At 34.9% G+C, this 27,954-nt stretch overlaps 4 protein-coding genes and 1 long non-coding RNA gene across 7 annotated transcripts; 1 reads left to right on the top strand and 4 right to left on the bottom strand.

The window, feature by feature from the left end:
- Positions 1-2,618: 2,618 nt before the first annotated feature.
- LOC120280896 lies at positions 2,619-4,143 on the bottom strand. 2 transcript variants are annotated; one of them, XR_005542436.1, is made up of 2 exons: positions 3,752-4,143; positions 2,619-3,151 (listed from the first exon to the last, which is right to left on the bottom strand). XR_005542436.1 is itself a non-coding variant. In XM_039287870.1 (2 exons), the coding sequence occupies exons 1-2, from the start codon at positions 3,540-3,542 to the stop codon at positions 2,691-2,693; spliced, it is 549 nt and encodes a 182-aa protein (XP_039143804.1). In that variant the 5' UTR covers positions 3,543-3,741; the 3' UTR covers positions 2,619-2,690. The 2 variants fall into 2 exon arrangements, 1 of the variants encoding a protein (XP_039143804.1); XM_039287870.1 differs by lacking the exon at positions 3,752-4,143 and adding an exon at positions 3,455-3,741.
- A 2,979-nt stretch (positions 4,144-7,122) lies between these two features.
- Positions 7,123-10,251, bottom strand: LOC120275262 (putative receptor-like protein kinase At3g47110). The gene is made up of 2 exons (XM_039281787.1): positions 7,620-10,251; positions 7,123-7,525 (listed from the first exon to the last, which is right to left on the bottom strand). Exons 1-2 carry the CDS (start codon positions 10,249-10,251, stop codon positions 7,146-7,148), a joined length of 3,012 nt encoding a protein of 1,003 aa, XP_039137721.1. The 3' UTR covers positions 7,123-7,145.
- Positions 10,252-19,030: 8,779 nt separating this feature from the next.
- Positions 19,031-20,239, bottom strand: LOC120269882 (phosphoenolpyruvate carboxylase kinase 1-like). The gene is given in 4 exon segments (XM_039276892.1): positions 19,031-19,304; positions 19,399-19,516; positions 19,518-19,883; positions 19,885-20,239. Coding segments are annotated over 4 exon segments (834 nt in total). The 5' UTR covers positions 20,188-20,239; the 3' UTR covers positions 19,031-19,257.
- Positions 20,240-21,328: 1,089 nt separating this feature from the next.
- Positions 21,329-25,749, bottom strand: LOC120269329. 2 transcript variants are annotated; one of them, XR_005539135.1, is made up of 4 exons: positions 25,638-25,749; positions 25,331-25,545; positions 24,161-24,202; positions 21,329-22,800 (listed from the first exon to the last, which is right to left on the bottom strand). It is a non-coding gene; the product is annotated as an uncharacterized LOC120269329 (long non-coding RNA). The 2 variants fall into 2 exon arrangements; XR_005539134.1 differs by having other exon boundaries at positions 25,331-25,520; positions 25,638-25,747.
- LOC120269321 (phosphoenolpyruvate carboxylase kinase 1-like) lies at positions 25,563-26,771 on the top strand. The gene is made up of 2 exons (XM_039276658.1): positions 25,563-26,397; positions 26,497-26,771. Exons 1-2 carry the CDS (start codon positions 25,611-25,613, stop codon positions 26,541-26,543), a joined length of 834 nt encoding a protein of 277 aa, XP_039132592.1. The 5' UTR covers positions 25,563-25,610; the 3' UTR covers positions 26,544-26,771.
- The last annotated feature ends 1,183 nt before the right edge of the window (positions 26,772-27,954 follow it).

Genomic DNA, 27,954 nt, shown 5'->3' with positions numbered 1-27,954 from the left:
CCTTACTAAAATGAAGTTCCCTGATCAATGGATTTCTTGGATCCGAGCTATCCTTATCTCTTCTTCTTTCTCTATTCTTGTGAATGGCATTCCCTCTCCTTGGTTCCTTTCTTCTAGGGGTATTCGTCAAGGGGATCCGTTATCTTCTTATCTGTTTATATTAGTTGCTCAAAACTTCTCAGCTATCATGAACCGTGCTTTATCTATCAATCTGATTCCGGGTTTTGATTGTAATTTACATCCTAATTTTAATCATCTTTTGTTTGCTGATGATATTATTTTGATCTCTAAAGCCACTAGATCTGTAGCCCGCAACATAAATCTCTGCCTTTCCATTTATACCCGCTTGACTGGCCAACGTCCCAATCCTACTAAAACTCATATTTATTTTCCAACTTGGTTTAATAAAAGGGTTGCTTCTAGTATTTGTACCATCACTGGTTTTTCCCGAGCTCATTTCCCCTTTACTTATTTGGGGATTCTTATTTCCCCCAAAAAAATTAGTGTTCACTCCTTTAACCCGATGATTGATAAAATTAAGACCCTGTGTTCCCGCTGGAAAACTCATAAACTTTCATCGGCTGCCAAATCAATTCTTATAAATTCGTCTATTCTTTCTATCCCTACATATGTTCTCTCTGCCTACCCTATCCCTGACTCGGTCCTCCAGGAAATCACTAAGCTTGTCAGGGATCTCTTTTGGTTTAAAGGGGGCAATGGAAAGGGCATCCATGCAGTGAATTGGAGGTGTATCACTGATAAAAAATCTGAGGGGGGCTTAGGTCACCGCAATCTTACTCTTGCAAAGGTTTCGCTTATGGCTAAAAATGTTTTCAAATACCTCAACTCTGACAATATTTATTGGGTTAACATTGCTCGCCTTAAGTATGGGTGCTTAAACTTCTGGACTGACAGTATTCCTGGCAACTGTTCTTGGATCTTTAGAGGTATTTGCCGAACGGCCAAAATCTTGAATCATAATATCTGGATTAAGAATTTCAATCCTTCTCAGACTTCCTTTCTGTTGAATCCTTGGCTGTTTGAAATTCCTCTTGCATTTAAACCTACTTTCTTGAATATGGATATTGATCTTATTGCTATTGATTTCTCTGAGCTTATTGAAAATGGTCTTTGGGTTCATAGCAAACTTGTTTTAATTTTTGGCATTCTCCTTGGCTCTTTGATTCCAAGCATTTGTGTTCCTGATTTTATTAGCGATAACCTCTGGGTTTGGCACCAACAATCCTCCAATGTGAAAATTTCCTCAGTTATTTATAACCACTTAAATCGTAATCCTGGTTTGAGTAATGAATGGCATGGTTGGTCCAAACTGTGGAAGCTTCATGTTGCTCCAAGGGTTAAACACTTTATCTGGCTTATGTTTCATGGTAAAATCTCTACTTCAGATTTTCTTAATAGTATCAACATTGGTCCTAGAACTCTCTGTGTCCATTGCCAAATTGATAATGAATCTATTGAACATCTTTTCCTTGATTGCCGTTACGCATGTATGGTTTGGAATACACTTTAACTTTCAAATGGAATGTATTATCTCCTTTCGGATCCAATTTCTTCCGTTGTCGGCTTTCATCGATTACAAATTCTCCAAATATACTACTTCATTATTGTTGCTTGCATTTGGTTTATTTGGAAGGCCCACTGTGATGCTATTTTTTTAATCACACTCGTCCCCAGCTTTCAATATTATTGCTTATAAAGCGTAAGCCCATGTCAAGGATTTTCTTCGGAGAATAATTCTCTCACCGGGTCGCAAGCTTCTCTTAAATAATTTCTCCCATATCAATGGTCTTTTTTTCTCTTCTTTGCTTACGGATGGACAGACCAACAACAACTCGGGTAAGCTGGGTTTTTCATCTCAAACAATAATTACATTATATCCCTGCAGGCAGGTGGTTCTTTCTCTGCACGAGTCCTCCATTGAAGCTAGCATCAAAGCTTTTCATATTGCAATCCGTCTCCTCCTCGATCGGCATTTCAACATCCAGACAGATTTTTGCATTGCTCCCATGATCTCTCCAATCTTCTTTCAAATGATCGTAACCCTCGCCGCTTGGAGACTTGCTTCGAACTCTCGGATATCTCCCATCTCCTCATCATCCCTGGCACTCAACGTTAATCTCTATACCATTTAGCCGGAATGCCCCCCGCCTTCCTTGCTTCTCACTGAGCAATAATCACCCTCTCGCTATTTCACTCGCCGAGATTTGCCTGTATGGATTATGAAGATTGTATCTCGATTTTTGGTTTTCACTTTTTAGTTTTCTGCTTTTGCTTTAATTTCGTTCTTCCGGTTTGTTTTTTTGTTATTTTTCTTCCTCGGTCTTGGTTGTACTCCTTGAACTCTTGTATATTTTCTTCTTTATCAATAAAATCAGCTCTCTGAGCTCTTTCCTCAAAAGCTTTCCTCCAGAGTTTATTGCTAGGGATTAGAATTCAACTGCTGACGCTCTAGCCAAAGTTGTGATCAACAATCCTAACCTATCCCTCTTCCATAGAGGAGTGGATCTCCCCAACTGGCTGTTGGAGGCCGCAGATGCAAATGGATTCAGCTTCTGAGCTTTGCTTTAGTTCCTTTTTTTATATAAAAAAAGGAGCTCAAAAGCTTTTTATTATCAGAAAACTAAAAGAATAGAGAATACAACTTTGCAAATAAACAAACTAACAAAAAACTAAGAGCAAGGATTTAAACAAGCAAAAGCTAAAAGATAAAGACTCAGAAAAGAGAAACTGGCTAAACACAAAAAACTGGAAACTATTAGAAGTGAAGACCCAAAGCCTGAAATAACTTTCATGATCCATTTTGGAAGCTCACAGCCTTGATGAAATAGAGTCAACTCATGTAAATTACGGCCGTGAACAGCTAAACCAGAAGAAGCCTTGGCCCAACGTTTTGGAATGGTATGCAGCTGAATGTCTCCCAGAATCATCATCATGGCACCAATATTCACCAACAAATTTGTGGTTCTCCAACATGGAAGAAGCACCCCATGCTTAATAGTTCTTGCTAACTCCTCATGGGTGATGAACATTTGCCTAGGCTTCAAATTGTTTTGATGTAGATATTGAAGAATTGATTTCAACGCCACAGCCTCTGCTTCAAATAAAGAATCATCATGTAGACCAAAGCAACCTGCAATAGAAATTTTTGCATTATAATCACATATAAGAAACCCAGCCCCCGAACAAGAATTCTCATTATTCCAAACAGTTGAAATGACAAGAAAAGGACTGTCAAGGGCAGTGAAGTTGTTCAAGAAAAGGGTCCTCCGTGTTAAAGAATCAGATACAAAAAAATATTCACTTGTATGAGCAACAGCCTTAGATGCCAGTAACCAACAATCCAAATTTTCATTTTTAAAGTTCTTGTTGCATCTCGCCTTCCATATATACCAAGCAGTTGTAGCAATTATAGACCGAATGAATGAGTCGTTACCAGCCACAGAGGGCCTAAGCCAATTCCCTGACATGAAACTTGTCACGTACCAGCCCCACCACCGGGCCCGCGGACAGATCGGCCGCATCCAATGGGACTGGGCCCCACTGGGTGCAAGGCCTCAGCTAATAACCTAGTCAAAGTCAACCCTAACAAGCAGATATGAATAGAACATAAAAGCACAAATAGGATACTGAAAACTGAAATACTACAAGTACGGACTTTAACAACCCTACAGAATACAAATACAACCCAACAGTTCACAAATTATAAATACAGTCAGAATACAAGTCTTACACTCTCAAGAAGGTAATATAGAGATATTGATAAAAGCAGACAATAAGACCCCCAGACACCCACCGATCCTAGACTTGATCTTCTCCTGCGAGAACAGAATTCACAGAGTGCATGAGCCACAAGGGCCCAGTAGGATCGCAGAAAATAACAGATATAGCAGATATTGCAGAATAATAGCTCATGCTTCATACAGAATACAAAAAATACGCAGAATACTGGAATAATCCAAAAACACAAAAAACACGCAGAAATACATCTCCCTGGCTAATAACAGAAATCAACAGCACGAGGCTGGATCTTCGACTATGAAGTCGGAACAGAACAGAACAGAACAGAACAGAATATCAACAGCCGTAGCCGGATCTTCGACCGCAGTCGGGGGATAGCGCTACTACAGAAAACATGTGCACATGGCTAGGACTTACTCCTCCTAGTTGGGCGAGCCAGGAATGGAGATATACTAAAAACCATAGAAAATACGGAATATAGACAGAGGAATTACTGAATAAATAATGCAAATAAGAAAATAAATAAATAAACATAAATATCATGCAAATAAATAAATAAATAAAATTATTAAACAATGCAATAATTAAATAATAATTATTGCTGTAAATACTGAATACACAGAGCGAGAGCCTCACCGGCTCCGACGCTACAGAGTTGGGTTCACCAAGTCCCGCGAACTACGATTTCTGTATGGATCTACCCAAATGTAATATTCTAACTTAGGTTACAAAAACTTGGGCCAGGGCCTAAATTACAACTATAGCCCGAGCTAATTCAACAAATAAAAAGAGTTCATAGCTAGCAATTAAAAGTTTTCACAAAAATTTAGCTAAGCAATTAAAATTCTCCATAAAAGCTTTAATCATAACATCAGCACAATTAGCTTTCCAAGATTAAAATCAATACAATCCCATAATTCTGAATATATAAATTAATACTTCTAACATGCACCACAAGCATTTAAGCAATACTAAAAATAAATTAAACAATAGCATGGACACAGGATATGGACGAATTTTCAATGAAAAGAAATTTCTAAATCATGTAATGCATGCATACCCACACACATACACATATATTTATATTTATATACATAACAACAAATAATCAACTAACTTATAACATGGCTGCATACTCACAATGTCAAGCTTAGAAACATGAAAACCTATATTCAAATAATTTAAAACATGAATGCTAATTTACATGTCCAAACTTACAAGATGCATACACAAATATTATAATTAAATTATAGGCATCCCTTGGTAGATACAAGCTTGCAAAATCATGAGAGATAAATAAAATCTTAACAAAATAAGGCTGCAGATTCCAAACCTCTCTATATTGCAACATGCACACATAGAATTTAAGCTTAAAATTACAAAGGCATGTTGCACATAATTATTCAAAATGACCAAAAACACTCAATGACATGAAAAACATGCTCAAATAAATTCTCAGATTTAACATGCTAAAAAAATTATTTAAACAAAACTTTAACAAGACAAGGATTAAACTTAACACCAAGCTATAAAATATGAACAAGCATACCCAAGATTCAAGAACCAAACAACACAAGAGACAAACATACATGCTTGGCACTAACAAAACAATTAAAACAAGACAATAAAAAATCTCAAAAATTTCGAAGAAAAATAACAAGCTTACCTCTAAAGCTTGTTGGTGACAAGTTCCATTCAAAAAACCAAGCTTAAAGAGAAAAAGAAATTGACACAAAAAAATTCGGCCAAGGTTGAGTTGTTTCAAGGATAAGAGAGTTTGGAGAGCTGGGGTGATTGGTTGCACAGCTAAGCCTTTAAAAGCAACCCTTAAACTCAATTATAAGCCTCCACTAATCAACAACAGGCAAACCAATAATTCCACTTCAGGCAAGATCCGAAAAATAAGAGCAATGAAACAAACAGTAGGGCCCACTCACCAAACACTCAGTCAAACCAGTTAAAGTAGAAAAAAAAAAAGAAATTTTACAAACATTACAAAACCTCCCTCAAAAGAGAAAGATTTACCAGTAAGAAGCTTAATATAGGACCAAATAAGCAAAGCTTTGGGGCAACGACATAAAAGATGTTCAATGTTTTCATTCTCCAAACTGTAAAAGATGCAAGTATTTTGAGGTCCCAGATTAAGACGATAAAGATAGTCATAAGTTTTGACCCCGTTATGAAACACAAGCCAGATGAAATGTTTAGTTCTAGGGGGCACACAAAGCTTCCAAATGTTACCCCACCCATCCCAAAAATCCTGCTAAACATGAGAATTGTTAAGATGAGAGTAAATAATGGAAGAAAGTTTGAATTTCTTAGTTTTAGAAACCACATTAAACAGTTATCAAAATCAAAACTGATTTTCCCAAGGCTGAGAGTATCAGAATTTAAGTGACTACCAAATACATTATGTAAAGCATGAAGGTTCCAATGAGTATCCACAAGGAAATCAGAAATTTGAAGATTGTCGATATTAGCCTCCATGTTGAGATAAGTAGGTTTAAAAGCAAGCGGAATCTCAAAGTACCATGGATCTAAGAGGAAAGAAGCCCGCAAAGGATTGACATAAAGGAGCCAGCAATTAGGTTTGATAATCTTGGCGGCACGGCATAAACCACGAAAAAACCAGGAACAGTTGGGTTTAATATCATCAGTCCATGGATTAAAATACCCATATTTATGATAAAGCAGATCAACCCAAATAGCATTCTGTTTATTCAAGTAACTGAAAACACTTTTTGGCCATCAAAGAGATTTTAGAGAACTACAAGTTCCGGATGGATAAACCCCCATCCCCTCCTTCAGCTTTGTCAAGCATAGTATCAGTCCAACTTACAGAGTTCATGCCCTTTCGATTGCCACTCTTAGACCAAAAGAAGAATCTAGCATACTTAGCAATGCCATCTAAGATAGTATCAGGGACAAGATAGACAGAGAGATAGTAAAGGGGAGTAGATAATATAGAGGAATTAATCAGAATAGTTTTACTAGCTGCAGAGAGTTTAGAATGATTCCATAAAGCAATAGTCCTTGTTAAAATGACTTAAGGCTAGTCTTTTAGGGGCAACTAAAATACCAAGATATTTTAAAGGAAAAGTTGCAATTTTAAATTGAAGAATAGCAGAAAAACTCTTTTGCAACCTCTTATTGAATCTAGTGGGAAAGTAAATTACCATTTTGTTTTTTGAACCCTTTTAGGTTGTTTTCTTTTATATGTTTAGTTGTGTTGTTTTCAGCTCCCAAAAAAAGGGATGTTGATAACCATATAATTTTTGGCTGAAGCATCAAATATAGGAACACCTCATAAAGTAATAAACTAGGATTCCAACATCTTCATATTCTTGTGCTATTCATAATATATTCTCTAATACTTACAGGGCAGCTTAATTAGACAAGGCTTCATGTATAAGAGTATCCTTGATGTCATTGAGTTGATGCATGACATCTCTCATGCCAATTCGAGTTTCAGGTGTGTCTGTTGCACATGCCAACCCAACCCCAACCATGGAGATCATGTACACTTCCTGCTTCTCTGAGCTTATCATCAACCCTCCATTAGTTGTCAGTTCATAGGTGGCAACAAGTTTAGGGTCTATGACCTCCATGATTCTATCAGGGAATGCCATGCGTACCCATTTCTCTAAACTCAAGCCCTGTTGAAAGACCTCATTGGTTGGTCTCTTCCCTGTGACAAGCTCAAGTAGCATGACTCCATAACTATAAACATCTCCTCTGGTTGATACTCTTCCTCCGTAGCCATACTCTGCTCATAATACATTAAGAAAATTCAATAAATTAGAACACAATGATTAATGATTATTTACTGCTATTTAATTATGATTATATTCTTTAATTACCAGGAGGTATGTATCCAATAGAACCTTTGATCCAATTGGTAGAAGAACTTGGCTCCTGGTCAACCATCAGATTTGCCAATCCAAAGTCTCCAACCTTTGCGTTCATGTTTTCATCCAACAATACATTGCTTGGCTTCAGGTCACAGTGCACCACTGGAGGCTGGCAGTCATTGTGAAGATAATCCAATGCACTTGCTACATCCATGGCAATGTTCAACCTATCAAGTACGCTTAGCTCTCTTGCTCCATGAATGAGATCCTCCAAGCTTCCACCCCTCATGAACTCATAAACTAATGCAATGAAGTCTCTGTTCTCAAAGTCTATACTTGAGCAAGATGTTATCAATTTCACTAGATTACGATGCTTTGCGTTCTTCAGAGCTTCGCATTCGGCCAGGAAGCTCCGGGCAGCTCCATCAGTTGCAAGATTCAATACTTTGATGGCGATCATCATGCCATCACTAAGAACACCTTCAAAGACAGAGCCAAAGCTTCCGGTGCCTATAAGATGGCTGGTGCTGAAGTTTTCAGTTGACCGGAGGAGCTTTTCATAGGAAATTAGAGGGTGTAGGCTTTTGAATGTATTTGTGTTTGAGTTCGAGTTTGCAGAGACTTTTGCTGGGTTTTTTCTTCTTCTTGTTCTGGTAAATACTATCCATGCCACAATCACAAGAACGAACACATTGACACAAATTACGATAATTATTGGAAATCTTATCTTCCCTCCACATTTGCAACTTTGTTGGCACCAGCTTGGTGAAGATGAATTGCAAAGCTTACTGTTTCCTTGGAGATGAAAACGAGAGGGATTTTTAAAAATGCCTTCATTTGGTATCACTCCTTGAAGATCATTGAATGAGAGGTTCAAGAATTGGAGACCTCCAAGTTTTCCGAGATCACTAGGAATACTCCCTGAGAGTTGGTTGGAAGAAAGGTCAAGACTCTGCAAACCTTTCAAATTGGAGATTTGCTCAGGTATAAACCCTGTGAATGAGTTGTTGGACAAGGAAAGAACTTGCAAGCTATGACAATTCCCCATGGATTCAGGAATATCACCAGATAACAAGTTATCGGAAAAATCAATGGCAACAACATTCTCCAATCTCTCTATCTCTTCTGGCAGAGGTCCCGAAAGTAGGTTCCTTGAAAGATTCAGTGAGGAGCTGAGACTAGAAATGGAAAAGATCTCTGTTGGAATACTTGCATTCAGTTTGTTGTTAGAAAGGTCTAGTGATTGCAGACTTTGGTAGTTGGAAAAAGTAGAAGGTATTGTTCCTGCAAGACTGTTATCAGACAAATCAAGATTGATGAGTTTGGTTAGGCTACCGAGAGCTGCTGGAATTGAGCCTTGGATTTCGTTTCCAGACAGCAACAACTCTTGAAGCTCACTGAGTTTGCTGATCTCTTCTGGAATTTCACCAGAAATCAAGTTCTGGCTCACGTTCAGTAATGTCAAGCATGTAAGTTGACCTATGGATTTTGGAATGCTACCGAAGATATGATTCTCACCCATGTATAAACTCGAAAGGCTGGTGGACAAATTACCCACAGTATCTGGAATCACCCCTTCAAAAAAATTGCCATCAAAAGCAAGGAATTTAAGCTTGGAACAATTTGCCAAGGAGGTGATAAAATGCAGGACATTAGTATCAGTGGAAACGAGTCTATTGTAGCCAATTTTATACATGGTGAGCTCGTAGAGCATGTTCAATCCTGGAGGAACTGAGCCATCAAGAAAGTTATAGGACAGTCTGATGCTTTGGATCTTTGTGACATTGTGAAGTGAAGGTGGTATCAGACCGGTGAACTCATTCATGCACAAGTGAAAGAAAATGAGATTTGGAAGTGTAAATCCAACATCAGCAGGGATCTCACCATGCAAATTGTTTGCCGATAGAGCAAAGAAAGCAAGTGAAGAAACATTGTATAAAGATGGAGGGACAGTTCCGGTGAGGTTGTTTATGGAGAGTTCCAGGTGTTGAAGTTTGTAGAGATGTCCCAACTCATTTGGTATGGAACCAGTGAGTGTGTTGGTGCCCAAGTCCAGAAAGGTAAGAGATGAAATGTTTCCTATGGAATTTGGGATAACTCCATTTAACTTATTCTTTCCTAACTTCATGATCTGAAGCTTTGACAGTAATTTAAGGTTTTGAGGGATACTACCTGTGATGAGGTTGTTAGACAAATCAAGGACAGTGAGTTCATAGCAGTTGAGTATGGTTTGTGGGATGAGGCCATTGATGAAGTTGGAGCTTATGTTGAGGATGTTTAAAGAGGAGAGAGAACCAAGTTGAGAAGGAATGGTACCTGAAAGTTGGTTATCTTGAAGATTTAGGAAGGTGAGAGAGGATAGGTTGCCAATATGAGGACTTATGGAGCCTTGCAGTCCAAGGCCTTGCAGGTCTAGCCCAGAGACTCTCTGTTGTGCTCTGTTGCAGGAGACTCCATGCCATTTGCACACTGTTGTGGTTTCATTCCATGAAGATAGTGAATTTGAAGGATCAGTGATGAGAGCTTTCAGTGATAGTAAAGCTTCTTTGTCTGTGAGGATGTTTGATGAGGATGATTGCATTGCATGGGTTGCAAAGAGAAGAAGGAAAGTAGCAGAGTGATAAACAAATGGGAAATTCATGTTGGCTGTGTATTGTTTGAATGAGCCAATGCAGTTGGTGTTTATATTGGAAATAAATAGTGCAGAAAAAGACTAATTCACACTCTCCAATTTATCAACTTGTTTAAAAAAAATAATACATATACATATATAAGATTGATGCGCATAATCCATTTAAAAGTATGACGTCCCATCAGATGAACGCGTAATAGAATAAAAAAATAAAACAAAACAATGGCAAAATCAATCTTTGTGGAAATGTTTTATTGCCTTGCGACATGAGCTCCACTATCAAAAATGAGTATGAGATGTTTAAATATTCTGAATTTAAATCTTGCTGGACTGGATGTAATGGTGGTAATAAATTATTTTTGTTGTGGTTTTGGGTTTATTATCTAACTTTGCACCACCCGATGAAGATGTATAAAGTTGGATGTCAAATTCTATCACATACCCATCTCCTATGACTACCATGTGCTTATTGTGTTTGAAAATAAAAAAAAAAATGAAGAATTTGTAAGGTTTGCTAAGTCACAAGCGAGAAGTTGAAAAGCCATTTGTCTTGATGGATGGGTCCAGTGTTAAGACCCAGCGAATTGATGGTGGCGTTTGAGGTCTTCGGTCCTCATATTTTAAAAAAAAAAATTGAAATTTGATAACTATTTCATTTTGGCTGGCAACAAGGATATTTCATTGTAGTTTATCATAATTTTGTACTTTAATTTTGTACTTTAACAAAGCACTTTTTGGAAAATGATGGTGAAAAATTATTACTAAATACAAAAGTTGCTATTATAAAATTATATATTTCAATTATCTAAACCGAGACTCTTTGTGGCCTCTATTTCACTCACCACCTAGGAATTATTCCCCCCTCTCAATGTTTAGATTTTGTCCCTCTCAGATTGTGAAGAGTGGTTCCACCACCCTTCTATGGCATGATAATTGGCTAGAAGAAAAGGCTCCTAAAGACATTTGGCCAAATCTTTTCAATGACTGTATATTCCCTTGGGTTTTGATCAGTCAATTGGCACTAGAATCATCACTTGAATCTTTATCCAAACAACAACACTTCCCTCCATTTTGCCTCTACTGTCTTCCATCCCTGTTTATTCAAGTCAAAGCAATGTGAAGACTTGGACTCTGGAAAGCACTATGATCTTTCCACTATGATCATTCTACCAAATTATCATAGATGTAGACCTCTGTAGTCTACTATACTCTCATTTTTGGAAAGGTGATTGCCCGAGTAAAATAACACTCATATGTTGGTTGGTTTGAGATGAACAAAACTCTCACTCTTAGCAATCTAGCAAAGAGAGGTTGTAACTTTAGTTTCTGAAGTGCCACAGATATTGGCAGAGTCAGAAATCATAGACAAGGGGGCAAATGAAACTTAATAAATCAAAGTTCAAATAATATTAAAATTATATAATTGTTTTTAAAAGAAGCCGTTTACATAAATAAGTACTACAAAACATCAACAAAAGCAAATTCATAATTATCCCCTACCAGTTTTAAGATTTTGAAAACAAAGAATAATTGTTTCTTATATATTTATATAATCAAAGATATTTTTCTCGATGTATGTCACTAAGCAAGAATTGATCATCAACTCCATTACATAATCAGTTTTCACAATGTTCATTAGTGAGAAAACCCTCTCCACAATTGTAGTTGAAATTAGTAATATTAGCACTAAAGCTAAGACATTAAATAAATAAGTAAATATTAAATAAATTTAATTTCTAATCAAACAAAAGTCATGGCTTCATCATTGCATAAGGTGATACTAGTCTCCTTTTATTTTAAGTTCGTAAAAATCTAAAAGGGTCAATTGTAAAATAGATGGGGGTAATTAGGATATCAACTAATTAAATTATTATTAAATTAATTTAATCTCAAATCATAAGGGGGGAAATTGCCCCCCTTCTCCACCATGTGGCTTCGCCACTAGCCACAAACACTTGTGTCCTCTATCATAATGCCTCAAAAACAAACCATATTTTCCTTACGTGTAGCTTCTCTGAGCACATCTAGTAATTTTTTTCTCAAAATCTGAAACTTTAATCCTATCCTCACACTCTTAAGGGGATTTGGACTACCTAGATATTCGACTTCGTTCATTTTGGGACCTCCTTTCAAGATCTTTTTTTGTGGAATATTTGGCTAGAAAGGAACAATATAATCTTAAATTTTAAAGTGCTTTAACCCTTCTCGGTTATTTACAAAACCATTAATATGCTTCTTTCATAAATCTCTGCAGTTTGAGGCCGATAACAACGCTTTCCAAGCGAATCACTACATACCCTTCGACGCTTACTAGAATTCTGAGTGAGAGATTAATTGACCACGCCAACACAACATCTACTCAACTTCTGTGGAGTAATTCTCTACTTTTTGATAGTTTGAGGTTGTCCTTAACCACCACACGGTGGACTTCACCAACCCAAAAACTTTACCTCCCCAGTCTTTTGTTTATGTTGCATGTTGTGTTGTAGGAGTGCATCACTTCTGGTGATCGCCTCTTGATCTTTTGTTCAGCTTTTTTTTCTCCTTTTTATTGTTGTTGCTATTGTTTCCTCTGTCTGTTGTTGTTGTTGTTGTTTTCTTCTATTTGTTGTACATGTTAGTTTGCCTTTTAATAAATTGTGATTTATTTACTTTTATAAAAAAAATATATACTCATTAAGCAGTAGGAGGAAGATGTTTTACTAAATATAAAAATTAAAATATATATATATATATATATTGTAAGAACTACACTTGGACATTGGACTCCAATGGAAATTTTAACGGTTAAATCCTACTATAAGTTTCTAATAGATGGAGGCACTCGCAACCTGTTACATTCAAAAATTCGGAAAGTCAAATGTCCAAGTAAAATTACTTTATTCTGTTGGCTAGTATGCGACGACAAAATTCAAACACTCACGAACCTATTCAAAAAAGGCTGCAACTCTCAAAATGCCACAGATACTGTGTCCTTTCCCACAAAGCCTCAGAATCAATAGAACACCTCTTCATCAATTGTGATTTCTTAGAACAGATTTGGTCCCTCTTCAAACAAATAGTAGAACTCCAAACATCTCTACCTTCAATTGCTACACTTTGGACCTCCTGGATACCACCTTTAAACTCTCAGATTTGATCTCTCTGGGACCTCACTTCAAGAGCAATAGTTTGGAACATCTGGCTTGAAAGAAATAATCAAATTTTTAATTTATCTGCTTTACTTGTTAATTAGATTATTTGTAAGATTGCTAATTTGATCTTTTCTTGGTTATCTATAGTTTCTGATCCTCAGCATCAGCCACCAAGTGAAGCTACACAGAGGATTAAGCCCTCCCTCGACTTCATGAGCACCAGGGCTTTGGATCTCCCAGGCAAGATGATCTAAGATACTACCTCAGAGTAGGTTACTCACTGTTCAGATTAGGCAGGCCTGTGTTACCGGACGATGACTTTGTCAACCTTTCTACTAACCTTTCCCTTTCTGTTCCTGTTTGTTTTTTAATTACCTAAAGAATGCTTCACCTCTAGTGAGAGCCTTTGTGTTAAGTCTGTGCTTTTTTTCTACTTCTGTCTTCAATAAATTAATGGTTTACCTACTTTAAATATATATATAAAAAAAAGTTACGTATAACAATTTTGTCTCTCATTATGGAATGAGACTACAAATCTAGTCTTCCATGGCATGGTTTACTTTTCTTTTCAAAGAAAATGAAAAATAATAGAAAATGAAGTTTAACCACTTTCATTCAAGAAAAGAAAATTTGCTTTGGCTATTTGCTTATGAAATGACGGTCATGGTCCTTTATTGAAAAATAATATCCTGTTTTACTTGCTTGTTAGTGATTTCACAACCTAATTTGATGTGAATGCAAGGCAGCGTTACATGGTGGGTATTATAATCTTGAGATATTTTTTTATTTTTATTTTTTTTGGACAAGTTCTAGCAACTGACTAGCAATATAAATATTCCTTTGCTAAATTATCATTTCTATTTAACTATATTATCTTGTCATTCCTTAAAATTCTATCGGTAATTTAATAAAACTAAGTTGGATATATGAAGTTTTATTCTGTCGGTAATCTAACATTAATTCTATTACCAATATCTACTAATAATGATGAAATATTTCAGTAACAGATTTTTGATACCTCGTAGTGAGTCATAAATAGCATTTAAACTCTTGATTTTTTTTAGTAAAAAGAAAAATGAAATACCACTATCCTACTTCAAAAACAGTGAGTTCAATACTTGTAACTGAACAAAATAAAATAAAATCCACCCCACCATTAATAGCATAACAGATTTACTCATTTACATTAATTGTTTTTTGACACCAAAATAAGAAAGGATTGAACTCATTATTCCCAAATTAATAATGGAACATGAGAAAAGTCTGAATCCCAACCAAATTACTACTGCATTAAAAGAAAAGTATTACAAAGAGTTGAGGGATACCAAGATATAAATGAGTCAAATTTAAATAAACTTGGGCCATCAAAATTTAAGTTTGAATTGGGACCCGATTCAAATAAGTGTGTTTCGCGGTCTGAATTATATTTAATATTCAAGATATATCAGAAGAGTCTATATTTGTTAATCTTTTTATTTATTATTTGTATTGGTATTAGTATTGGTATTTTTTAAAATAATCTTACATCAAATTTAGTATGATAATTAGTTAGTATAATTTAAAAAACAATAAATAAATCATGAATTCATTAGTTAATACAATTCAAATACAATGTTTGTTTGTTTTCTTTTTATTTTATTATTAATCTGAATAAACCATAAATTTATTGAAGAGAAGAATTCAAATACAATGTCAATTTAGTAAACCACTATAACTAAACATTAAACTTGGTTTAAAAGAATAGCATATAATGATCAGGAGAGTCTGAAGGTTAGTATTATATCCAATACAATGCAGAGAGGTAACCACCCTCTAAAAAGAGTAGTAATATTTCTTCATTCCCCCTCCCCCACTCAAAAGTCAAAACACAGATTGGATTTCTATTAGCAGCTTTTCACATTTTTAAAATGAAAAAAAAAAAATTAAGGCAGAGTGTCAATTTGAAAACCATTTCAATCACAATCACAATCACATTGTTCTAGGCTTGGTATAAAAGAGTTTATACTAATTCATATATTACAATTCAAGCATCTTCAACAACTTTTATTTTATTAAATTAAATATTAAGCTCCTGAATAACTTTTTTTTTTTTTAATAAAGTGGAGAAATTACTGTTTTATTATAAACGAAAAAACGGACGAGTACAAACCCAATTAAAAATACAAAAAGTAAGAATAAGAAAGAAAACAATATACGTCAAAACAAAGGTTAAAGCAATTATTAGGGACAAGACTCACCTCAAAACGAAACCAAATACAAACATCAAAACACACAGAGAAATAAAGAACAACTGCCAAGGCGAAGTCCCTTTGAAAATATCTGATTCATATATATCACTTCTCTCAATTCAATTCAAAGAAGCCATAAGTAATATTTGATTCATATTCAAGTCCTCTTTCAAAATATACATTCCATGAAAAAATATAATTTAATAAAATTCCTGCCACAAATGTACGCTCTTAGCTATCTTTTATGAAATATATATTATATATGGAAAAATTATTATTCTGAAAATTTTATGAAAAGTTATTTTTTTTTTTGTTGGTATTTGACCCAAAAGTTTTCTTATGGTGAAATAATAGTCCCTACATGGTCCATACCTCTCCATTTTTTTTTTCTTATTTTTAATATATAAAGACTCAACCTCAAAATAAATTATTTAGTGTTGATGTTTCGTCTGTGTTCCTTTTTATTTTCTGTCCTTTTTGTTTTGTAATGTATTTATAGTTTATTCATTTTTAAAAAAATAATAAGTTATGTAAACTTATAAATGAATAGATTAATTATAGGGTTTGGATCCAATAGCCCAGATCCAAAATTAAAAAACTCTCCCGAGTGCCTTCCCTCTTCTCTTCTTCCACCATCGCCTTCCTTCGTCATTGCGACCACTATTAGAGCTTGAGTGTTGTCCTCCTTTGTGCCAAGTCACAAGCAGGAACTAAGAAAGCCAATTGTCTTGATGGATGAATCCAATGTAAAGACCCAACGTATTGATGGTGGTGGTTAGGGGTGGGCATAGGGCCGAGCGACCCATGGGTTGGCCCGAACCCAGCCCAAAAAATACAGGGCTTAGGTTTAGAAAGTTGGCCCAAAAAACTGGGTTGTGCTCAAATGTTTTACTCGATTAATTTCGACCTGGGTTTGGGTCGGATGAATTTTGACCCGACCCGACCCGACCCGACCGAATAAATAAATAATATATATATCATATATTATTTATAATATATATAATTATATATATATATATATATAATAGTAATAGACTTTGAAAAAGAGTAAACATTTATAATACTCATGTTGTATTTTTAAATGTTTGAAAAAATTTTAGGGGTTGTAATAGTAGTTTTATTTAGTTATTTCAATTATTTCATAAAAAAAATTAATTATTTTTTGGGTCGGGTTGGGCTCTAGGGCCTAACTGATAATCAAATGGGTCGGGGTTTGGATCAAAACACTGGTAGGATATAGCCCTAGCACTCAAATGAATATATGAGTTGTAAATTTGAGTCTAACCCAGCCCAAACCCGACCCAGTCCGGCCCATGTCCACCCCTAGTGGTGGTTCTTCGGTCCTCATATATATATATATATATATATATATATATATATAATGATTTCATTTTGACTAGCAACAAGGACATTTCCTTTAAGCTTATTATATTTATTATCAAGTTATGTAAATTAGAAATAACTAAGAGTTGGGAGAATACTTCTGCAGTTTGGGCAGGCCTATGACTCTTTTAGGAAGTCTTAGCCGGCCCAATTTCTTCTACCTATTTGTTGTCTTTTCCTTTCTTTTTTTTCCTTACTCCTGGTAAGGTCCTTAGACTGTTTTCTTCTTCTGTATTGTTGTTTTATTTTCTTTGTGTTCGTCTTGTTCTCTTGTTCTTTTTTTTTCAATAAAAGTTGTGCTTTATCCACTTTTATATATATAAATAAAAATCTAATACTCATCGACTAGTAGTAGGAAAATGTTTTACTAAAACTACAAATTTAAAATATATATATATATTGGATAAACTACATTATCAGTTGTGACCATTTATAAGTGAAGAGTTGGACATAACAATTTTGTTTCTTTCATTAAGAAATGAGACTACAAATCTTGTCTTCCATGAAATACATCCATTTTTATCAAAGAAAAGAAAACTGGCTTTGGCAATTTGTTTATGAGGAGGTGATGTGGGTCCCTTGCTGAATATTAATATCATGCGCTACTTGCTTATTGAGTAATTCCACAACCTAATTTTGATGTGAAGATAAGACACAGTTTCATAGGTATTATAATCTTGAGTAAACCTTGAAGAAAAGAGAGATACCAAGATATAAATGAGTCAAATTTGAATAAACTTGGGCCATCTAAATTTAAGCTTGAGTTGGGCTTGATTCAAATAAGTGGGCTTTGCTAAATGAAATATATTTAACATTCTATATTTATCAAAAGAGTCTATATTTGTTAATTGTTACTCTTTCCACTACTTTTTAGTTGTCACCTTGTAGAACTCTTCTGTGTTCTTTTTTTACTTGTCACATTAGAAACTTTGATGCAGCATTAAAAAAATTTCTAAATTTATCTTTTAATTTAATATACTTGTACAAATAAATCATAATCAACTAAGTATTAAATTATATACTCCACTAGTGAGGTTTTAAATAGGGTAGTATTTGGAAAGTAATGGATTTTTTATAAAATATAAATAACCAACTAACTTTAACTCAATTTTTTTCTTAATAGATGTGAATTAAATAAATGTGACAAATAAAAACGAACGGAGTATTTATTATTAAAACTATTATTGTTATTTAAAGATAATCTTACATTAAATCTAATATGATAATTAGCTAGAACAATGTCAATTTAGTAAACCACTCCAAGTAAACATTAATTTCATTTTAAAAAATTTAGTATTATAATATTTTTATACTGTGATAATTTATTTCTGTTATATAATTATATGTTGTACAATTAAGACAGGTAATCACCCTATCAAAAGAGCAGTGATATTTCATTTCCTCCCCAACTGCAAACCACAAAATTCATCTTCTTTTAGCAACTTATTTACATCTTAATAAATAAATAAATAAATAAATAACTAAATTTAAGGCAGAGTATCAATTTGAAAAAGCATTTCAATCACAATCACAAAATTCAAGGCTTGGTTTAAAAGAGTTTATTATTCTAAGTCATATACTACAATTCAAGCATCTGCAAACTAACTTTTATTTTGTTAAATTGAATACTGAGCTCCTGAATAACACCTCCCACAATTTTTTTAAAAAAAAAAAAAATCTGGTTCATATCTAATTCCTCTTTCAAAATATATATATCATGAAAAAATATATATATAACTTAAAATAAATTCCAACCACAAAATGTAAAATTAGAAAAAGTTTATTTTAAAAATGATGATGACATATATTCCAATAGTTTTGAAAAATTTCCAGTTGTTCACAAGTACTTTGCAAAAAAGAAAACGTTTAAAAAAGGCATAAGAATAAATCTTCTCTCCAAACTCTTCCTTTGTTGCTTAGAAGCCAAGCAAAGAGAGCATCAAGTATAAACCCAAGAATATATCTCTCCATGCCCATGTCTTTGGAACCACTAATCCAATAAATTTACTTAAATAAATAAATAAAATCACAGAAAAAATAAAATAAAATAAAATAAAAGTCTTTTATTAATATACTCTTCTTTCATGTATACTATGAAAACCCCCGCTTACAAAAAAAAAGCTATTTTTACAAAACTCCAAAAAACAAAAATAAAAACAAAAATTAAAATACTCTCACAACATATGCACACAGTTAAAGTAGTCGTATATACATATATATATACGTATGTATGTATGTACATATATACGACTTCTGGATCCGGTCACCGCTCAGGTGAGATGAAGCGCGCCTCCGCCGCCAACGATCCAAGAATGCCCTAAAGTCACAATCAGAAACCCAATTTCATCATCAATCTCCCCAAAAATTGAATCAAAACCAAGAAAAAGTTCATAGATTTTAGATGTACTTACGAAGAACTTGATCAGCGGAGAAGCGGCGAGAAGGGTCCCGGCAGATCATCCGGCGCATGAGATCCTTCGCCGCCGGCGAGACCGATGAGAATATCCGGGTTGGGAACCGGAGATTACCCTCTTAGCACCGCCTCAAAGATATCCACTGCCGTCTCGCCGTAGAACGGTGGGATCCCGCCCAGCATCATGTAGAGGATCACTCCGGCACTCCAGACATCGACCTTCTCCCCGTACTCCCTCCCAGCCACCACCTCCGGCGCAACGTAGTACGGCGTGCCGACAACGCCTCTCATCGGCCTCCCCTCACCAAAGCACTCGGCGGAGCCGAAATCCACCAGGCGTAGTCTCCCCCGCGAGTCGAACATCACGTTGTCCGGCTTGACATCCCGGTGAGCGACCCCGCGCTGATGGCAAGCATGTAGGGCTTCCATCAACTGAGCGATGATCGCAGCCGCCTCTGGTTCAGGCATCGGGCTTCCCACGGCCGGAGATCCGTTCGAAGAGATCGGGACCAGGGAGAAGATCAAGAACGAGATGGATCGATGAGTCATCCTCATATACAGCATAGATCTGAACAACATGGGGGTTTCCAGCAGCGGCGAGAAGAGTGATCTTGGCCTCACGATCGACGAGCTGACGGTCAGTGGAGTCGGTGAGGAGGGTCTTGTCGATGGTCTTGACGGCGAAGGGCTCGCCGGAGGTGACCGAGTAGCAGTGGAACACGGCACCGAACCGCCCACGTCCGATCTCCGCTCCGATCTCGTAGTCCGCCTTCAGAGCTTCGCTCATCGCTCTCTTTTTGGTTGTCTTTTTCTTGGCTTTTTTCGAGACCTCACCGCCGTGTTTTATAGACGTTATTAGGTTCAACTTCAAGGGGATATCTATGGGATATTCCTTCTTTAATGCTTTGCCACGTGGACGGTCAGATATGTCTATGATTTTGAATCAACGGTGGATGGGGTTTGATTTATAAAAAAATTGTACGGAGATGAGTCGGACTTGAGTCCGGACGGGAATTGATGTACGACTCGGACTCGGGAAAGGGATGAAAGGCTGTGGTGACACGTGGAGAGTTGGAGGGTCACATGATAGTGGGGGCAAAGTGGGGAACATGGTCACGTGATGAGACTTTATGGAATTTGATGAGAAGAGAGTGAGATAAATATAATAAATAGATAGATAGGTTCAACCAACTATCAAAGCTACAGAGTGTTATGCCGGTTTTTTGATAAGGAATCTCTCTTTTCGTTTCTCTTTTACGTTTTAAAATTTTAAAATTCATTGTTTTTTTGGGTTTGAGTGCACTCAAAGAAATAATCATCAACCTGGTGTGATATATATCTTTTTTTATTATAATTAAATAAGTTTGGAATGGAGTAAATATATGGATTATTAAAATTTAGAGTACTAGAGTGAGATAACTTTCATTGTCTAAAATAACAGTAATTTTTTTTTATAGAACATTATGCTTTTTTTTATTTTTAATTTTGTTTTTTTAGGGGATCACTTGAAAGAATTCAGTTTAATATTGAAAATTTTCTATCAGAAAATAAAATGAAATTACTAGATAAACAAACAATGTGTGATGTATGTGTTGATAAATTTTTTTTTTTTTTTTGAAAAAGTGGGAAACCACGATCGTTAAAAAGAAGAAAGACAATCTATCACTAGCTGTGGTACGAAACAAACAGTGAAAGTACAAACAATAACAACAGAGAACAACAACAAAAGTACAACTACAGAAAATGACAGTGGGGCGCTCACGTCCTTTACAAAGAAGAAATTATAAAAAAATTTTGGTATCTATATCATAAAAAAATAAAATTAGAATCTCTTAAATAACCACTCAATAAATTAAAATTAAAATTAAATAATTATTTCTAATTTAAAATTAAAACTTTAAACAAAAAAGAATGAGAAAAAGCCCTACCAAAAACTTTACCCACAAGAAAGAAAGCTAAATGGAAACAAACTCTGTTGAGCGTGTATGTTAAGTTGGGTGGAATCAAGGGGGCCACTTTAATGAGTTAGAATTAGAAAATAAAGTTATCATTTTTCAGCTGTCAGTGATGAGAATGAGAAGCACTTTGCATTATTGCATTATTTAATTTGAGAAAGAGAAAGGATCATTGCATGCCTTATCTAGTCACGCTTGCATGAATGAAGGACCATTAAGACCTTAGTTTGCTCTTACTCCTTATATAGTTTTCATTCACCTTTATGTAAATTAACCACAAGTGGGGCCAGTGATCACTCAGAACCTCCAATAATTAGAACCAGGTGATACAAAAAAACAAGCAAAACCAAAACCACTCTGACACCTTGATTAAATGAGATAACACGTTGCACACTTGAACTTTGTTTTAAGATGCTCTTCTTTTCCACACACATGTCCTCATCATCTCCTTTTAAACTACGGAAATTAAAATAAAACAAAAACCTTCTGATTCATCCTTTTTATTGTGTTGTTTTTTTAAAATGACAACAAATACTTGTCTTTATAACATGTGAATTAATTGTGATATCATTTATGAGTTAATTTATTTAATAAAAATTTAAACCATCACCGTTCCATACGCAACACGAGACACTCTCTACACCTAAATATTTAAATCTCTTTAACTTGTCCAACAAGCAAGAAGAGACCACTTCTATGTGGACACAATGAATAAAAAAAAATGTTAACTTAATAAACAAACACACCTCCCACTCCCAATCATAGCGTATATAAAATGCACCATTGCTCTTGCTTATTGAATGAATCTTTCATTTTTAAATTATCACAAACTAACAAAACACTATACCTTTGACACTTGGAATGATGCCATATGGACTATATATATAAACAAGCACTATTATATCCCATACGCCAAACTAGAACCTAGATTCTCCACCGAAAAAGAATCCAACGCTAGCGGTTAATTTTTTAACTCATCCTTGAAAAGGATGTATTGCCTAATCTATTGGGATTAGATGGTGATCAAATTAAATTAAGTAACTAAATTACATTCCTTAATTTCTTTTGATCTGTATCACTGCATATCATGCCCCTACCGAACTTATTGACTGAAGAGCTGCATGTGCGGACTTTAATCTTTTTCAAAGGTGGAATGGAATCAAAGAGTACACAAAACAGCACAACTTTGAAATCTGACAATTGAATGTACTGCTTAGACTAAAGACATGAGGTCTTTGAATTGCAATTGCTTTATTGAACATTTATCATGTTCCTTGCATGTCTCTGGTAATATTATTATGTATATATTATGTCTATTGAATTAATGATGTCAGAGTTATACAGTGTGTACCTGGATTAATGGACCTTTGAGTTATAATGTCTGCAGCATTCATGCATCAAACCATCACTTGTTTGTGTATTACCATTTGGATTTTCTGCATTTGCTGCAATACAGAAATTAATTAAGCACAAATAAATAAATAAATAAATAAATTTCTGATGAAACTTCCTTGCATTTTCATATGTGTTGAACTTTAGCAGACAATGACTTGCTGAAGGTGTTTCCACCACCCACATAAACAGTAAAAGGGGATAAAGCAAACAAAAGCTAATTGTTCTTCAAATGCAAATTTTGATAGTGGATAATGATATAACACAATTAATTGTGTGATGATCACTAAAAAGAAACAAAACAATAGAAATGATGATAAGGTTTAGTGTGTGGGATCCAGTGGATAATGATAAAGCTAAACTAGCTTTCTCTCAAACCACTCATTTAGCTAGTCACTAATCACCAAAAGAAAAGCAAGAAGAATAACAAATGTTGTTTAATGTGGGATCCAGTACATTCACTTTTCCAGAAAATATACTACTTTCATTCACTAGTAATTATTATTACATTGGCTAATTTAAAAAATATACATTTGAATGTATTTTTATCCTATCTCCTTAAGCTTTTGGTTTGAATTAAATCTATATAATATGTTTAATTTGTATTTAACAACAATGACTCTCAGAAACAGGGAAGAGTCAATTAAACATTTGGCAAAAGGGAAAGAAGAGGATTGCAAGAGAGGAGACAATATCATGTGAGCATTGAACACTTGGTTCATATTGAGAGATTAGGAGATAAGGCATGAAAGCATGGTGTACCCCTTATAGAAAATACAAGACAAAAAGATGACATATAGATTTTGATTAGTGGATGCCACAAAACAAAGCTAACAATATCTATCAATTAAGACAAATGCAAGTCATGTTGCCATGAAAAATGCTAATATGTGAGGTTGGAGTTTTAACAAGTTATACATGGTTTTATTTTTATTTTTTATTTTATATATATATCACATTCATTAAAATTAAAAGGTTCACAGAGTGATGTCATAGCTGAAGTAACATTTATGTGTTTTGACAAAAAGCCCAATCCAACCTAAGAAAGAGGAAAAATTAAGCAAACTAAATTGAAATATAACACTTTTGGATTAGTCTGATACTTGTAAGACATTTAAAACTGACTTCAAAAAGAATATGCTAATCAGATGCTGTATATTTTTCTGCAATCCTTACTTATTCAAAACTTGTTGAAAAAATCTCTTGTACTATGAGTCTATGACCACCAACTTTGAATTTTCTTTTATAAAGATTAAAATATCAATTGATAGCTAGTTAAAAAGACCTACACATCACTTATTCCAAGAGAGAACAGGTCACCTATTAAAATTCCACTTCCCAAAAAGAAAAGTCCAAATTTTTCTTTAAAAAAAAAAAAGGAGCCTGATAACCAGACTAACGTATAAATAATACCTGAGAGAAAAAGCCAGCAAAACCTTCCAAAGCTTCACATGTCTGTCACGTGTAACAAGAAAAATACATTAGTTTAATACCATTAGTCTTAATTACCTGCATTATTTATTATACACAAGCTTCTACGACCTTAATTATATCTTATACTTAAATCTATTCTATAATATTATATCTTTTGTTAAATGATCCTCTATTACTCTCTGTTTAGCATAATTCATATTTCATCCGGTTATTAATCTTTTTTTATTTGTAACATTAGACTATTAGAGTCAAAAACTTGGAAGCTTCTGGAAATCTAACCATATGCATTGATTCCAAACCATACAAAAAGTTTGGCATGGACCATGGTTCTGATTTTTCTACTCAAAACTTTTTTTTTAATGTAAAATGAGAGAATATCAAATCATGTTCCATTAGTTGACAAAATAACCAAATAATAAAAACATGTTAAAGCTGGACTTGTACTTTGTTCACAATCTTTTAATAAAAACCGTAGCTAGTTTAGCCAAGAAAACAATGGGAACCATCTATCATGATTCATAACTAATATAATAGCTTATCTTTACATGTCTGTATTAATTGTGTTCTTAAACTCACAAGGATGGTTCAATTTTTAAGTATAAACAAAGGACTAAGAAAATAAATTAAAAACATTCATTTTTTTCCCCACTAATTCAGAGAATAAATGCAAAAATAAGCATTACAAGTAAAAGCATATGCATGTGTTGTAATGAGTGTGAGATTATAGTTAAATAAAATAATAATTACTGTGAATTAATTTTGTTTTATATATTTTTTATAAATCAACTTTCATTTGATTAAACTAAATAAAATTTAGGAGATTGTCCACAAAGATGCATCAATAATTCATATCAATCCTAAAACCTTAAGTTAATAAAATAAACAATAAAATTAATAAATCAATAATACTGAAATTAAAAAAATATATATATTTAAAGTTGAGAGAGTACGAGACTGGACGATCAATTTTTAAATAATACGTATTTGCTTATGTATATAATTGCTATCAATTTTTAATTTATACGCATGCGCTGATGTATACAACATCAATCGCTTTCATAAAAATAAAAATAAAAATATATATATATATATATATATACAGAGAGGATGCGTTGTTCTCAAAGGCAAGAAGGGGGCCATTTTTCATACCTTTATAGCGGCTGAGATCACCTTATCCAACGGCCATAACAAGCGGGCCACACCAACGAGGGCTCTAATCAACCGTAGAATTAATTCGATTCGGTTTACGATCTCGACGCAGTATCTGAACAGTCCTACTCATCTAACCGTCCATTTGTAGCGGTGGAACACCATCGGATCGTCCACGTGTTAAAAAACACTGAAACGGAATATCCCGAAAGATCCTGGCAATCCCTGTTAATACTCTAGAGAGAGAGAGAGAGAGAGAAAGAAAGGGAAAGAAAGAGAAATGAGCGAAGGGTTGAAGAGGGATTACGAGATCGGAGAGGAGATCGGACGGGGGCGATTCGGCGCCGTTTTCCGGTGCTTTGCGGCGGATTCCGGCGAGGCATTGGCCGTGAAGACGATCGACAAGACCCAACTCACTGATCCCACCGATCGCCAACTCGTCGAGCGTGAAGCGAAGATCACTCTCCTCGCCGCCGCCGGGAACCCACACGTCGTCCAGATTCACGCTGTCTACGAGGACGAGTCATCGATCCATCTTGTGCTTGATCTTCTCCCCGGTCCTGATCTCTTTGAACGGATCTCCGGCCGGGGAGGCCCGATCCCTGAGCCGGAGGCGGCTGCGATCATCTCTCAGTTGATGGAAGCCCTAAATGCTTGCCATCAGCGTGGGATCGCTCACCGGGATGTGAAGCCAGACAATGTAATGTTTGACTCGCTGGGACGGCTCCGGCTTGTGGATTTCGGCTCGGCGGAGTGTTTCGGGAAGGGGATGACGATGAGTGGGGTTGTGGGCACGCCGTACTACGTCGCGCCGGAGGTGGTGGAGGGGAGAGAGTACGGGGAGAAGGTGGATGTCTGGAGCGCTGGGGTGATATTGTACCTGATGTTGGGTGGGATTCCACCATTCTACGGCGAGACAGCAACGGAGATCTTCGAGGCAGTGATGAGAGGGAATCTCCGGTTCCCCAGACGGATCTTCTCGTCGGTGTCGACGGCAGCCAAGGATCTCATCCGCCGGATGCTCTGCCGTGATGCTTCCCGTCGGCTCTCCGCCGATCAAGTCCTTCGTGAGTCTCTCTAAATTTTGAAATTTTTTTTTGATTCAAATTTTGGGGCGAAGAGAATAACGAGACGTTTGAGCTTTTTGATTTTGATTTTGATTGTAGGGCATCACTGGATTGTTGGCGGCGGTGGCGCGCTTCATCTCACCTGAGCGGTGATCGTATCCAGTTATATGTATATATTATTATTATTATTATTATATAATATATATTATGAATGTGAGCTATGTGCCAAGTTTGTGAATACCTGGGGATGTTTTGTTTAGTTTTGGTTGGTTTTTTAAATGAGAGGAAAAAGAGAAATTGATAATTGAATTTTGCTGCTTGTTTTAGTATGGTTTTTGGTTACTTATTAAATGAGTTGGGTGGATGATCGTGCCGAGTTTTTAGGGATGATGATATATGTCACGCATTGAGTTTTTAATTGATTTAATAATAAGTTGCTTTGGATTTAATTTAAAATTTTGAGCTTTTATTAAATTCAATTAAAGCTCAAAATTAAAGGTAAGTTTGTGTTCAGTTATCTTGTGTGATCTTTTATAAATAATATGGATAGCTAATCAGGGAGTTAATGTTGTTATGGTGAATACTATAAATATTAATGGTTTAATCCACTTTATATAATATATATATATATATATAGCTAACCAAGGGGAAGTTGGCCATTCACAAATATTTATCATCTTCTAATTGAAATTGGCATCCGCCGATTTGTTATTAAACCAGATGTTGTTCTGTTCAAACCTCAACATATATTTAAACTGTATTGAAATAACATAAAATTAAACAAAATAAAAGATTTATAATTTCATTTAGAGACCCATAAAAATATATATATATACACACATCTTATTATGAAAAATTGAGTTACTTAGACCTCCTCATGCTATAAAGAAGAAGAGGTTATTTTCTGAAAGCGCTTAATTACTGTGGCTCTATCCTGATATTAATAATAGAATTTTAATTGCGAATTAGTGCAAAAGTCACGTCTCAACTTGACTAATTGCCTTAAACAAACTTATGGAGTTAAAATTAAATTTTGATTTTGATTTTATTAATTGTGTTGGATCATGTTAAACTCTTAATTAGAATTTGATTTAGTTCAATAAATCATAATATAAAAGAGAAAAAGAAAAAGCGAAATACATAATGTAAAAACAAAACATGAAGTGGATATTCATAACATACAACAAAAAGAAAAGAGGAAAACACATGATAAAAATATAGAAATTCAAAATAGTTAAACCATTCTTTGTTTGTTGTCTTTTTCTCCGTTGTGTTACTATAATCTCTTTCTTTTATAATATAAACCACTTTTATCAAAAAAAAATAATAATAATAAATAAAACCATACCTGTAAAAACCACAGTACACAAAAACTACAAGACAAAACATGAAGTGGAAAGATAACATACAAACTCTAACCACAAGAAGTGAAATAAAACATATACAAACTAACAGGAAAAATAAAATGAGGCAAATCAACCGTCTCAACCCTCCACATGAATTGGAAATTCACTCTTCGCTAGTTTGTTTCTCAAAGAACTTCTAACTACGCTTAAG

Source organism: Dioscorea cayenensis, chromosome 2, assembly GCF_009730915.1.
Source record: "Dioscorea cayenensis subsp. rotundata cultivar TDr96_F1 chromosome 2, TDr96_F1_v2_PseudoChromosome.rev07_lg8_w22 25.fasta, whole genome shotgun sequence".
Taxonomy (NCBI): domain Eukaryota; kingdom Viridiplantae; phylum Streptophyta; class Magnoliopsida; order Dioscoreales; family Dioscoreaceae; genus Dioscorea; species Dioscorea cayenensis.
This window is presented reverse-complemented; position numbering and strand designations above follow the sequence as displayed.